Source organism: Drosophila teissieri, chromosome X (assembly GCF_016746235.2).
Source record: "Drosophila teissieri strain GT53w chromosome X, Prin_Dtei_1.1, whole genome shotgun sequence".
NCBI lineage: Eukaryota > Metazoa > Arthropoda > Insecta > Diptera > Drosophilidae > Drosophila > Drosophila teissieri.
In genome coordinates this window covers 6190822-6206201 of record NC_053034.1, presented here as the reverse complement: position 1 = coordinate 6206201, position 15380 = coordinate 6190822, and the positions used below count along the sequence as shown (strand labels likewise).

Below are 15380 nucleotides of genomic sequence, written 5' to 3'. Positions count from 1 at the left end.
TATGCATATTGTATGTAGATATATAGATATATGTATATATCCATAAGCTAAAAACTCTTGTAAAACGCAAGCCCCGTTGGGCTGCATCTGTTTGGTGTATATTTGACTAGCTAATATACATGTGTATATACGAGTATACGGCTATATCTAAGGTGTATATACTGTGTATACGCCACATATACATATACATATACATTACTAAAAAGAGCTAAACACTAGCGTTAAACACATACAATCATCATCGCATCGCATCTTAATCTCCGGCCTCGTTCAACTGTCTATTGCTATTTACACCCGATTCAAAATCGACTTGGATGGAACGAACACCATGTACCATATACCATTTACCATATATCATATACCATTTAAAGGGAGGGCTACTCAATATGTGTGGATATATGTGTGGTAAGGATGTCAATATACGAGTATATACAATACACAACAGAGATACATACACTTGGAGAGCGATGATTATATGTCTATGTACAATTTTCCACGGATAATTGTCACTTCTCACTCGCAACTAGAGTCAGCTTTTCACCTGGATCTCAAAAGCTTTGGCATTCGAAAGGAAAATAGTCAAAAGTAAACCCTATAAGTGTTTCTGCCAGTGGAAATCTCCAGAGTTATAAAATAAACATGTACGATCTGCCAGCAATCTTGCAATGCAAATGGGGAAAGTGATCTCTGCGGGCAACGGCAACCGGGAATGGGAATTTGTAAAATTATAAGCCATAAGCCATCCAGGTGAGGGATTCTTAAATGTTGTTTCTAGTATCTTACTCGGGTCGGGTGTCACTCGTTTAATCTCACTGTTCGGTTCCTGATTCTGATATCCTGGCAAAGTCAATCCCCTTCTCCAATCCTCCAAAGACGGCAGCCTGTCTACACTGCAAAGTTTCGATTGTGAGTAATGGAAAACTTGGCCAACAACTTGGCCAACAACTTGGCTGACACAAAAGCAGAGCAAAAACGGCGATTGAGCTAAATAGTTTGCTTGTTTTGAGATATAGAGCAGAGGTTTCTGGGTAGTTCAGTGGTAACATAGTTGAGTAGTAAGCTCGTCGAGATTCAAAGATTGTGCGGCAAGGGGCTGTTAGCGGGGTCCGACTGTAGCCAAAAGTCAAATCACAGGTCCAGCGAGTCCGGCGGCGTTGGTCTGGTGGGTAGCATGCCGAAGGGATCGTCCACCACCACGCTGTCGTCCTCGTCCTCGTCACTGTCCTCGTCGTGTCCGTGTCCTTGTCCGTGTCCTTGTCCGTGTCCATGTCCATGACCCTCGGTGCCCTCCCTCTCCTCCTCGTCGCCGAGAAAGATGCACTCCTCCACATCCGTGTCGTAGCTGGGATCTAGATTGACCTCGTGCAGCTGCAGATCGAGCTCCAGCAGATCCCAGGAGCCACCGAACTCAGCTAGTGGTATATTCGGGCCCTTCCCGCTGGTGGACGTGGCCACGAAGTCATTGGAGAAGGCATCCGAGTTGCAGGGCTGCGAGGTGGTGGGCGAGATGTTGGGCGTGGGTGTCTCTGGTGTCGTCAGCGAGACCTGACCACCAACCACGCCACCGGACTCATCGATGAACGATCGACCCACCGAGCTCAGGCTAAACTCCAGCAGTTTCTGGCTGGCGTGTTGGTTGACGGCCGGTTCGCTGGTGACCTCCGGAATGACCGTCAAGCACTTGCAACTGGAGAGGGACAGCACGGAGGTTTGGGTCTGCGAGTGGGTCTGCGAATGGTTGAGGGTCTGGGTGTGGACCTGCGTCTGGGTTTGCGTCAAGCTGGCGCTGCTGCTCAGGCAAGAGCTGATGGTGTTGCAGCCACCCAATCCCAATCCCAGTCCCACACCACCCACTCCATTGGGCACCGACCCACCCACATGACCTTGGCCATTCGGCTGGCGTTGGTTGCGGGCGGGCGAGTTGGTGCGCGAGGGCAGCGAGGTGGTGCAGAGCGGTGGCTGCGGATGGGTCTGCGTCTGGGTGGCGCTGCTCGTGGTGGTGCTGGCACAGTGGTGCCGGACCGCACTGGCCAGCCGCTGTAGATTCTCGTAGGAATCACCGCTGTCCAGACGCTTGCTGCGAAAGAGACGCACCTGCTGTTTCTGCTGCTGCTTCAGGTGGATGCTGTCCAGCGAGGGCAACTTCATCGACCCCATGGAGGCGGTGGTCAGACCTATATCGCTCAGCGGCACCAGGGTGTTCAGCACATCCGGCGAGTCCAGCGGACTGGACAGGGGCGTGGAGCCAAGGGCGGCATTAACTAGAAAGCTAAGCACAGTAGAAAGTAGATGAGAGTGGTGTGCTTTTCCCACTGGAAGGCGTATGACTTACATCTGCCGCTGGAGAAGATTCTGCCACACGGCCTTAAGTTCCAGCGAGGGTGCCCGCAATATAAGGCTCTTGCGGCGGGCTCCGCGCTTGGGAGTGCGGGTGAGATCGGGGGCACAGTAGCCCGTTGGACTCTCCGCCAGGCGTCCATTGGGATCCACTGTGAGACGGAACTCGGTGGCTGAAAAGTTGGTGGTGAAAATTGAAAGTTCAATGAGTGGAACTGGGAGGCGGAACTTGCGGACGCGCACTCACTTTTCTTGCGCATGTGGAAACAGGAGTCCACCACATTGGCGATGGGAATGGGCTCCTCGGTGATGAACAGCACTCGATCACGGCTGACCTTGGCGAATACGATGATGTCGCTGAAGAGCAGTGTCCAATAGGGCTTCACGGAGCGACCTTCGACGCGGGACAAATCGCCTCCGAAGATCCACTGGCGCCCCTGAACGGCCAACGTGAAGGGCTTGCACTTGGTGAAGACCATGCGGGACTCCAGATCCTGGAGGGTGAGCAGGGGACGACCCTCGCCCAGCGGCTCCATCAGACCACTGCTCACAGTGATCTCCCGATAGGCCGCCTGCAGTTCGTTGATGACCGTGCTGAAGTTCTTGTGCTCCTCCGTGTCCACATGGCAGTTGCCAGCGAGCAACTGCATCAGCTTGAGGATTTCGCGAAAGTGCTGCAGTGGTCGATGGATGAACATGGTGAGATCGGGTCGTTTACGTGGCACGGCCGGCTCCGTAATGAACGCAATGAACTCGGAGCCCGTCTGGCGCGACTTATTGACCAAAACGCAGTCCGCCCGCTTGATGCCATTGCAGTACTTCTTGTAGGCCGCACAGATCGCCGTCGTCTTGGATAGGTAGACGCGCGAGGCGAAGTTCATCTGCGGCTCCTGGTCCTGCTGGTCGCTGCTGCACAACTGCTCCAGTATGTCCTCCGCAATCCGGAGCAGCTCGTCGATGTTCTGGAACAAGGTGCGATGGTCGTTGGGCGAGATCAGATCCTTTCGCTCCCCCAGCGGCTGCACGAAGCGGTCCACTCCGAAGTGCAGGGCGGCCGTGAAGTTCTGCTCCCGACTAATCAGCTGGAGCAGGAAGCGTCTGCGGTTGTCCGTGATGGGCACAATCGACTAAGGGGGTCAAGGGTTAGAGTGCTGTTTAGTGAGGCACATTCTTATGCTAATGGGAACAGCAGATGGAAGCAAGCCAATCAAAAGAAATCAAAAGAGCACAAACTCAAGCATTTGGGATCGAAAAAAAAGTTTATTGTCAAGCGTACGCAGCTCAAGGACTCACAAACAAAATAGAGGCCTAGGCTAGGCAAAAAAAATGAGGATAAATAATTAAGGTAGTCGTAATGATAACCAGCATGGCGATAACTTAATCTCTTAAACTTAACAAATAAGTATGTACACAAAGACACGAAATGATTGAAACAAAAGATGGAACAGAAGTTACTCCCTAGACGAAGACACCTTTGCCTACCTCCTTGCTGAAGGTGACCTGCGGCAGGTGAAGCCTCCTCTTGGCCGCCTCGATGGAGGAGGTGGTTCCCGAGCAGGCGGTGGCCGGCCGGCTGTTGGCCATGCTATTGGCCATCGGCGCGATTCTCGTGCTGGTCGTCCTTTGCAGACTCATCACGGTGGTCGTTCCCGTCGCGGTGGTGGCCAGTGTGTGCTCCTCGCTGCCCAAGCCCACTGCGGCGCCCAATCTGGTGCTTATGTGAACATTGTTCTGGCCCAAGTCCGTCGACGTGATTGTCGTGGCGCCCGCGCCTGACCTTCTGAATATCTCCAACGTCAAGGACGAGCCCTGCGATCGTATCAAATTCAGAACATCAGCCTCGGGCATCGTGACGACGTTGTGCTTGTCCACAAAGATCACATAGTCGCCGGGCAGAATGCCACACCGATCGGCCGACAGTCCCGCCTCGATTTTCTCCACCCGCGGCGGATGCGTCCACACGATCGAGAATCCAAAGCCCCGCTCCTCGGTTCGCGTAAGTCGCTTCGTCATGGTGAACGGGGTGCGTCCCTGCTGCTGGCGGACAGAGCCTCCGCCTCCGCCTCCTCCTCCTCCTCCGCTGGCTGCTCCGCTATTTGGCATGGTGGACTGTCTCCGGCCACCAGAAGTCCCATTGTTCAGGTGGTTGGCATTGCTCTCGTTGGCCTTCGACGCCGAGGACTGGGCGCCCGTCGCCTGTGCCTGGGTGGTGCTGTTCGCATTGCCATCCGCCGGCGGGTCCAGCTCCAGGAATCTCAGGAAGAGATTCTCGTCGGCATCTCGCTGGTGCAGCGCCTTCTTGCTGAGCTTCATGGGCTGCTGGGGCTGCTGGGGCAGCAGTGGATCCTCTTTGCCCATGCTATCGATGCTGATGCTGATCACCTCGTCGTTTAGTGCCATCGCTGCCGAATTCGATCCCGATCCGGATCCAGTGGCTACCGGTTTTTGGGGCGTGACTGTGGCGGCGGCTGCCATTTCTGCGGGTGAGTCGTCCTGCTGATGATCCTGATCCTGATCGTGATCCTTCTGCACTTCCGTTTCCTGCTTTTGATCCGTTTGATCCTGTTGATCCTGGCCTGCGTTGGCTTTCGGTTGACTATGGCGGCTAGTAGGCGGAGGACATGCCTGTGCGTGCAGCTTGTAGGATCCTGCCGAGATGCCCGAGTCCGGATGCACTAGCTCATTCAGTGGAAAAGTGCTGCAGCCCAGGAACTCGCTGCGTCTGAAAGGGGAATGCAGAATAAAAACCGTCAGTGGGAATGCCTTTAATTAATAATAACAATAACTAATATATATGACTTGCTGAATTTGATGAGCCGCCTAGTATTTCCAATCCCTAACAAAACCACGAATATTTCACAACGAGTGATGATGAGTTCAGTGTGGAGAGAAAACTAATATGGCCATTAAATATAAACGAGCGTTTGTCCGCCAAAATCCTTGGCCCCTCCGCAATTGCTTTCGGATAATGCCAATACCGAATGCCTAATGTCCACTGTCCACTGTCCAGTGGCCAATGGCAGTACCCATTTTGGTCAGTTTGCGTCACGTTACAACGTCTGACGGCAATTGTCTATTTATAAGTGGGTGAAGGTGGAAGGTGGCTCCCACCCACAGCTGATCCAATCCACTCCGTGGAAGGGCCCAGAAAAGTTCTCCTGGTCGGTTGGTCTGTTGGTCGGTCGGTCGGTCGTACGTGACATAAATCAATTAGCGGCTCTAAGCTGCTGCCGCATTCCACATTTCCACATATCCACATGCCACATGCCACAAAGTACGTACATGTGGCCCGGAAATGCGCTTGGCCCGGCCAATTGGCTGGGTGTTCGGGTGGTTCAGTGGGTGGTGGCTCGGTGGGTGGTCCAGTGGGTGGACCAGTGGGTGGTATGACAGTGGCTTAAGGCTCTGTCTGCTGCTTCTTCCACTGGCCACTTTAGCTGAAGTTGGCGCGCGTATTTGGGTCACTTTTATTGATTTTCCTTGCGGAGCTTGGAGTGCGGAGTCCGGAGTCCGGGGGCTTCTATATATTTGTTCCTTTTCTCTTTTTTTTTTTTTCTTTTTGGGGGCGATTGCAATCGCAGCTGTCAGTGTGGGAGGTGCATTAAAAATGTTGGGGCCTTCGTACTTGGGGTCGTAGTTGGGGGTTGGTGGTGTGGGTGCCACCTCATCAACTGTGTGCCGAAAAGCTGGCCATAAATTATTCAACCGCCAGTCGTTTTGTAAATTGACTTAAAACGTTCCTTTTTGGCCTAGACTGTTTTCACAACCCAGGTGAAGGTAAATTATGCATGGCCAACAAATACAAGCAGGTGCGTGTGAGGCAGGAAAATGGAAAACGGAATAGGTATATCACCTAGTGATATGGTTCCCGGGTGTACATTTAGTTAGTTGGCCACTTCAATTAGCTGCTGACAGCAAAAAAAAGAAAAAAATACAGCAGATAGGGGTGTGTGTGTGTGCGATGTGCGTGAGCTGGTGTTTATTGCATAATCGCCCCAAACACCAGCATCGATTTGGCATTAAAGCTAGCATTTGAGCCATTTGATTGCTCATTTTCAAGTACTACACTCCTCTGAATGTCCTTGAATTTTAATTAACTTTGTGGCACGCTGCGAAAGGCCCTCACACAGATACTCCGAGGCACGCACACACACGCACACACACACGCACACACGCAGAGTAACACAGTAACACGGGCCTTCCACTTCCTGTTTGCAATTTGTTTAGCAGCATGCCCGAAATTATGCTACACTTTCCATGCTTCGCGCACACACACACGCACACACACACGTGCACACGTACACAGTTACATAAGTTTTCGTTGCACTCTTTTAGGGGCAACGCAATTCTACACTGCCACTCAAGGCACTCGAAAAAAAAGGTAAACAACATATTTATTTGACACTTAAGCCTTCGTTTTGGGGCACGCAAGGATATAGACATTTTCCTAGGCTTACTTTGCCTCGTTTCCTGCGTTTTCGAGCTTCGCCAGCCGTTCGCTGTTTTGCCGTTCGCCGTTCGCCGTTCTGTGCCGCTTTTCACGCGAGCTTGCCACTCGGACTGAGTAACGGGAACTGAGCTGGGAAAACTCGGGAAAACACGCAGCAGCGCAGGTCAGCCCGGGAAAGTCGCTGGAAGTCGCATGGCCGAGCCACTGCGCCCGCGCTGGAAAGCTGGAAGTTCCGGGGGAAAGCGACGAGCGCTTGTTTATGTGCAGGAAATGCACTAGGAATGCGAATGCCGAAAGGCGAGAAGCGAAAGGCGAGAAGCGAGAGGAGAGGGGCGCTGGAGGTGCCACGAGGCCAGGAAGAGCGCCACAATTAACCAGACTTGGTCTTTTGCCTGTCTGTGGAGCAGGGCCCCCATCCACTCCCTTCCAGAACTTCCCCCGATAAACGTTTAGGGGTGAATGACTTACAACAGGACGACGTTACGCCGTTACGACGATGGCACGCACAAGAAGGCGGTTTTCGAGGATGGGGTCAATATGGACATATTTTATGGCAATTGATGGTTCGATGGAATACGTTTGTATTCCCCATTAGGATATGATTATACTACTGGCAACTTTGGCATATGCAATTCAACCGACTTATATGTGATGATATAATTTGCAACATGTACTCTTCAGTTTCAGGCATTACTTTCTGTGCGCTTTTCTTGGCTTTCGACCGTACTCGTACTCACTTTAAATGGCGATCCCGGTGCCACACGGCCAGCTGAAGATACTGTCCAGCGGTCTCCTCGCCACTGGAAATCTGGAAGCTGAATCGCTGATCGAAGTACGGGCGACCCGAGTGCCGATGGACGGCGGTGCGTTGGTATCCGGAACTCATGCTGCCCCCGGACGAGTGGCCACCGCATCCGGCTGGCTGTGCGCCTCCGGACAGGGCCACCTTGACGTAGGCGTTGATGCTGCCGTTGCCACTGCCATGCGAGCGCTGCAGGTCCCGACAGCGAATCACTGCAATGTGGGAAAGAAAAAGGGGAGAACAGGTGCAATTAACAGGTGAGTTGGGCAATGATTCTCTTGGTTCTCAGGATTGGGCGGGATGGGGGATTGGGACCTCAAGACTCAGGCAGACGGCTCCACCGATAATCCAATTTACCGAAATCGAGTTCCGTCTGCCTGGTTTGTATGGAGTAGTTTGCCCGTAGCTACTGTTTCTAAATTGAATTCAACTGCAGTGTGTCGGAAAAGTAATTGGCAAATGTTATAGAAGAAGGCTTTTATCACATGTTTACAAGCCTTTTCAAATTCAGAAAGTAGTTGGCTTTTTATGCATTTTCTAAGTAATGATGGAGTGTTTGGGCTGTGGTCTTTGGAACTCACCATGTACATTGAGTTGCCTTTCCTTGGCATCGAATGCGATGCTCACATCGATGCTGCCCCGCTGACTGGCCTCCACGTCCGCCCCACTGTTACTGCTGCTGCTGTTGCTGCTGGTGGTGCTGTGGGAGGGGGGCGTGGCCGTGGGGGAGGCCAGCGAACTCCTCTTGGCCACCTGCTGCTCCTCCTCGTCCAAGTCACTCGAGGCGGAACTGGATGAGAAGCTCAGGCAGCGCTTGGTGCTGGGCACCAGCTGCAGTGGCTCCAACTTCTTGGCCTGGCTTTGGTGGCTTTGCGTGTGGGTGATGTTGGTGGTGCTGGTGCTGTTGCTGGTGGTGGTGGTGGTGGTCTTGTGTGGGTTCTTGCGCCGCACCACCCGCTGCCGCTTCAAGTGGGTGGGTGTGCGCACCTCCATTTCGTGGACACTGGTCTCGCTCCACTCGGCATTATCCGCCAGAATGGTGGCTGAAGTGGTGGTGCTGGCGCCGGCGCCGCCCAGTGGCTTCGTCGTACACCTCACCTCCTTGCGGGCCGACTCGATGATGGCATCCAGCATGCGGTCCAGCGTGGTATCGCCCATTCGCGATGAGGAGAGCTGCGAATCCTCCAGAGCAACGGCACCAGCGTGCGTGGTGCGTGGCAAGCAGCGCAGTGCCGCCAATTGTGGCGTCGCCTGCCGCGGACCACTTCCCTCACTGAAACTCCTGCGCTGCGGACTCTTGCCGTGCACGTTGCTCAAGTCCTGCAGGGCTATCAAGCTGGCATTGCCGAACGGACTGCTCATGAAGTGCACCCCGAAGTTCTCCTTGTTCGCGTCTCCGACTCCTGGCACGCCCACGCCCACGCCGCGGCGCCGCCCACGCGACTCCTCCACCACGGCACTGGAACTGGAGTGGCGATGCATCCGTGTCATGGTTGGCATGTCCCTACTGCAAAAGAGAAGTGCCTTAGTAATCTTGCCGGGCTTATTATGGTTTTTTTTGTATATTTGTTAACAAAAAAAGTGCATTTTTTCCAACTAAACGCGCTTAGCTTGGCCCAAAGTTGAAATATTTTGAGGTGGCACACATTTTTAGACTCCTAATTTCATATTTAATCGATTCAAATTTCAAATTAAAAAAAAAACAAAAAAAAATTTTTTTTCAAAATTTGAAATTTTTGTAAGGGGTACCATCATTAAAATTGTCAATTTTCGGAAAATAATTATTTTTCGAGTATCGTTAAAACTCAAATGCAGTTTGTTTGGGCTAGCAAATACGAGCAAATAGAAGTATTGGGATCCAATTTTGGACGAGAATTGGGTGAGATATGGCCAGCAGAGTTATAAATCAGTCAAAATATATGGAATTTAATACGTTTTTGGTTTTTTTTGCGATTTTGGGTTGCCAAGAGCTAACAGCTTGGTGCCAGTGTAGATATGGAATAGGAATAGATTAGTCTGGATGATTTTCCGGATCTGGCTGGCAAATCGGGTAGGCTCGGTTAGGTCCTTGGTCCTTGGTTCTTGGTCCTTGGTCTTTGGTCCTTGGCAGCTGGCTGCCAAACAAGGGGATCAGCGCGACGGCTTCCGATCTGGTTTCGTTTTTTTTTTTGCCCATTCTTCTGGTGGTGTCCTTCGGTTTTTGGGAACTCTTCCAGACAATTTCGAGGCAGAAAAACAACAACGGCAACAAATGAAGGGGCGAGCTGGCAAACAAAGTGCAGGACAAAGCGGGAACTTTTGCAAATTGTTCTGGCGGCAAACGAGTTCCTCGCCAGGTCCTTCGCACGTCGCTGTCCTTTCTGGTCGCGAATTTCTGGTTTGCATTTAAATTTAAATTGAAATTAAACATATGCTAATTTCCCTAACAGATTTCTGCGCTGCGGTTGCCAACCATAAAATTGAGCGGCTCCTTTGGACAAGGACTCCTTAAGGATGCTCTATGGTCTGCGATCTGCGTTTTCATTTCGGTATGTGTGTGTGTGCGCGTGTGTGTGTTCGTGTGTGTGTGCGCGCAACAATTACGCCCCAGCATAATGATGCCATTTTGCAAAAATGCGGCGATCGGCAAAGCCAAAAGGGGCCTTCAAGGATCGTCCCAGAGATCCTGGCCTTTGTCTCTCACGGCGAGTGAGATGGAAAATGGGTTTTCGTGTAATCCATAAACGTCACCCCAGCCTCCGAAACAAGATGAAAAGCCGGGCGAACGCAGCCGGTGAAGGTAAAGGCGAGCAAAAAAATATTTTCTTTCCAGCCCAAGATCCTGCGAAGAGTGTGTGTGTGCGTATGTGTGTGACTTGTGCCCGGAGGATTAGCTCGGGGTGGTAGGACAAAAAAAAAGATGTTGAGTGGGGGGGGGGGAAAAAAACACAGCAACAAATTAAATGTATTAGAGAGCGCACCACCCCTTTCTTCCTGTGGGCACCGCGATCTGGATCGGGATCGAGATCGGGATCTCTGTCTCTAGGGGTTAGGGACTTACGTCGATTCGTCCCTTTCCTTGGCTAAATTAAAATTAGAGCTAGAGCAAAGACAAACACGGCTTCCTCATGGGAGTGCGTTCGTAATTGTTTTTTCCAGGTGTGTGTGCTGCCGCTGTTGTCAGGAGCGGAAACCGAGCTTATCGGGCCATCTACAGATCGATCGATCTAAATGGACGTATCGATCGTATCGATCGTTTCCTTGGCCCAGATTGTATGTCTTCTGGGGAGTGGGGCATTGGGTATAGGGTGGGGGGTGCGGGGTGTGGACTTACCTGGTAACTTGATCTGCTTGCGACCACGTCGCCTGGCGAACTGCAACTCGATTTAGCCAAGGTTCAACTTGATTAACAGCACTGATTCGGTTCCGTCGGCGGCACACAAAATGTTATCTTAGATAGATCTTTTGCACGAAAAAAAAATAAGCCTAATAATTTCCTCAAGCCAAAAGGTATTTTCTTCCTTTTTCTTTTTTGGTACTACGTATTACGTTCACGTGTCTGCTTAGCACGAGCTCAGAAACGGAAATGAAGTTCGACGCAGGCGCACGTTTCAGCGAAGGTTCGGCCGAGAGCCGAGGCGAAACGAAGCGCTCACGAAGCCAAACGAAGTGGAAGACGAACCACCGGAGAGCAGCTTAAAGAGAGAGCGCCTCTCTCTCTCTCCCTCTCTCTTCGTCTTGGGCTCTGATTTTGTGGGCAGACTAACGGAATCTTAGCTGTGGGAAAAACGGGACTAAACCTAATACTGCAGATTAGATAAGGAGTGACGAGTATATGAAGCTAGGACTGCTTGTATCAACAGCTAGCTGTCATCATATATTTCTGTGTGAGAGATAACCAGCAAGTGGGGATAGAAAAGGAAAAGGGGGGGCTGAAAGATAATATTTTATGGGGAATATGGGGATTTATTACCACGGTTTGGATAAAGGAAACGATAAGCCATCTTATAAAAATAATGCCATACAAATAGCAATGCTCATAAGCTGACAAGTAGCAGGGAAAGTTCTCAGGGACTTTCTTTCCGTATTTGAGGATCTCAGGAGGACCTCAGCTGAACCCAGTTTCAGCCACCGTCCGACAGGGGCGCTGTGTGTGCAAAGTGCTCGAATCTCCTGTTGAACCTTTCCTCGCTCTCCTTGCTCTGCTTGCTCTCCATGCTCCTCTTGCTCTCCACTCTCACCGCTCTTCCGGTGAAAGAACAGAGTCGCTCAGCCAAGCAGGTAAATCCCGGTAGATTGGATCCTTTGTGTTTGCCAGACTTTGCCGTTTGCCGTTTGCTCCTGCTCCTGCTCCTGCCCATATCCATATATACTGTGTACATGTAGCTGACTATATCCCGAACAATGGCCTGGTCTCCGGACAGCTGGCGAGGAGCTGTAAAAAAAGGTGGGAAAAGAAAGGAAACCCACACGGCGACGTCGCAAGGTGTCTTAGCCCAGATTTGTCTCGTGTGTTGTCCTGTCCAAAATGTGGAACAATTGCCGCAGGGAAACGGCAGGCGCAGAAGCCAGCATCCAGTCAGCCAGTCAGCCAGTCAGGGACTACAAAAACAGTAGCCTAATGTCTAATGTCTCTGTCCAGGGATACGTAGCGGTCATTACTTTCACTTTGATTTGTACTTGGTCCCGAAACTGCATTGTGTGTAGGCGGCAATGGCAATTTACGAGCCGAAGCTTCGGTAAATATTTGCCCAGATGCCCGGATCCCAACATCCTTGCAGCATTCCTTGCATCCTTACATCCTTGCAGCATTGCAGCACTGCAGCATTGAAGGACTCGTGCCCTACATTAGCAGCCGGTTGGCCATGTTTATGTGACGTCCGCTGTCGATCTTGGCATTTTACGAGCTCCCATCAACTTTTCATTGCGACCCGAGAAGATACGAAAAGAGAATTCAATTTGATCGCAATGGCAATGGCAATGGCAATGCGATGCCCATTGCGTGTTTCCCTTGAGGATTGCGGGGGAGTTGGTTGGCCGGGTTTTTCGTGGAAAACTGAGTTAGCCCGAAACTTCGGTTGAGAGTACTTAAGAATACGGTTGCCCAAACCCGCTGAGACCGCTGAGACCGCTCGAGGAGACCGCTCAAGTCCTTTGGTTAAAAGTCAAAACTCGGACAGCTGTATATCTGTTATGTCATTGCAACGCCAGTCGCCAGTCACTCGTTCAGCTGACTATTGATGGCTCTTGAAACTGAGGAGCTTCTGTGTTTCATTAAAATGAATATTTGCCAAATGAATATTTCGGGTACTTTGCGATCTTTGGAGGGTAAGGGAGGGAAAAGGTAATATTACTCTGCCATCCGATGCAGCCCACATGCATTTGATCTTTGAATATGCAAGAGTGATCAAGAGTCCTGTCAAAGGACTTTCCCCTAACCCGATCGCACCCGATGTTTGCGCTTTTCACGGCCGCCGGTTGAGATTCGAGGGCAGATTTGAGGCTGATCTTTGTCTCTGTAATTGATACGATTTCCATGTTTTCGTAATTCGCGCTTCATTAGAATCGAAATTAGCAACAACAGCGGACAGCGTTTCGCATCGCTTGATGGAAGGGTTACGTCCTGGCAATTTCGGGGTGGATTTGCCATTTGTGTTTTGCAAAAATGATCTAAATTGATTATAAATTCAATTTAAATCTCGATGGAGTCGAGGGCTTGGCCGTCTAATTGCGAATGCATTAGGCATTAGCCTTTTAGCCCTTTAGCCCTTTAGCCCTTTTGGGTTCGCGTCAAACCCTAAACCCCTTGACATATTTGGTGGCCCCGAATTTGCCTAATTTGTGCGAAACTTGATTTCGGCATGTAAGCGATAAATATTGCGGATTTCGGGGATTTGTGAGAAATTTGCATGCAAGTTGCTCGGGGAAAATGCAAATGTGGGAAATGCGGAAAATATCTACATACACATATAAGGGTATGTGTATGTGTATGTGCAGGACGAAGGACCGAGATGAGAATGAGAATGGAGCTGGGCGAAATCGAAGAGCACTTTTGATTGACAGGATTGACAGGACGCGCCCCGAAAAAGGACTTTCCGCAAAAGAGAGCAGCAAGAAAACGACTCCGACTCCGACTCCGAATCCGATGTCCTTGCTTTGTTTTGATATTCACTTCACACAGACACAGATACACACGCTGATGCTGATCGGCTTTTGCTTGAAATTTGATAAATGACCAAAACGACCAAAAAGACCAAAAGACCAAAAAATGGCAGACACCGCTTCGAGCCATTCGAGGTCCTTCAAAGTCCTGCGCGCTGTTGTCAGGAGCGCAAAAAAAAGGAAGAAAAAACTCTGGGGGTGGGCAGTATCAGTACCCTTCTCAAGACCCAAGACTGCATTTCGTAAAAACATCAAATTAGTGCAGCGCTTTTTTCCACTCCTATTCCCTAACAAATTTCCCTTTTTTTCCACCGCCAAATTTGCATTTCTCAGGCTTCTGCGCATCGACAAAAAACACAAAAAAGGTTTATCCACCCGAAAATGCGAGAAGAGCTGAGAAGCTGTGTCTGCATCGCAGATCCCAGATCCCGCGGCCCTCGTGTCTTGTGTCTTGTGTCTGCAGTTGCATCCTTTTCGTCCTCGTACCCACAAATAATTCTCAGACATTGCGGCGCCCTCAAGTAATTTGACAGGCAGCCAACCAAAAATAAGAAAAAAAAAACAGAAATATCGAAAAAAACGAACCAACCCGGGGATTTGAAATAATGCAGCTCACTTTTTGGCCAAAAACCCGAGGCGAAAAAAACCAAGAAACTTGTTATGCAGCATGTCAAGTCGCCGAATGACATTAGGCAGCCTGATTTACGAGGCCCCAGGCTCTGATTTCCTTGGCAGGCGCATTTTTCGGATGCGGATGCCAGTGCGGATGCGAATGCAGCCTGCGATCCGCGACAGGATCTTAATTTCGGCAGCTACCGCCGATCTAACTCTTCTTCTTCCAACGATCGCCGTGGGGTCCAGCCAAAAAAAAAGAAAGAGTAAAGCCGAAATTTAATTGAAAATGTCTGCCTCTATAAAAAGCAGCAGAAAACGCATAGCCTGCAGAAAGAAGGGTTTCGTTTTTTCAATAGCTTGCTGCTGCTAGTTAACCAGCTGAAAAGTACTAATTAAATCTTCTTTAAATCTTCTTCAAATTAAATATACAATGCAATTTGATATGCACAATGCGTGGCAATCCTTCAAAGATGCGCATAGCTGGCACTGAGGTTAAAGATCCTGCAGAATCGCCAAACAATCCTTGATTGCAGATGAACCCACACCCACACACACACCTTTGCCCCTGCCCCTGCCCATGGCCATGGCCATCACAAATGATCGATCAACCATGGTGCATCCTGGTCCATCATAGTCCATCAGGGTCCATCGATCGATCTGTCGCCCACGAGCTGGCTGGCCTAATGGCTCACTTAAGCACCTCGACTTGAACCCTCTGATCCTTGCTCGTCTCGTAGCGTATCGTATCACTCAGATGGAGTGCTGCCAGACAGCGATCTCTGACCATTTCCGGGGCGAACTGTCAACGGGCACTAATTAGAATGTCAGTCGAGGTCCTGGTTCCTGGGTCCTGGGTCCTGGTCAAGGTAACCAACCCACACACAGCAGTGGAAACCGCAGTGCAAACCACACCACAACACACCGCAGCGCAGCGCAGCGCAGATGAGCCCACACCACAATCGCAGCAACTGCAGCTCCCTGACGGATTGATTGGAATGATTAATGACCAGGCCGAGTGGCATTGCGTGACAAGTT

The 15380-nt window shown here is 50.6% G+C and overlaps 1 protein-coding gene across 1 annotated transcript; it reads right to left on the bottom strand.

Moving 5' to 3' along the window:
• Positions 1 to 696: 696 nt before the first annotated feature.
• Positions 697 to 9089, bottom strand: LOC122623811. Its single transcript, XM_043803154.1, is given in 9 exon segments — positions 697 to 1241; positions 1278 to 2269; positions 2333 to 2510; positions 2585 to 3464; positions 3820 to 5059; positions 6795 to 6847; positions 6850 to 6916; positions 7525 to 7801; positions 8171 to 9089. Coding segments are annotated over 9 exon segments (4719 nt in total). The 3' UTR covers positions 697 to 1128.
• Between the last annotated feature and the right edge of the window lie 6291 nt (positions 9090 to 15380).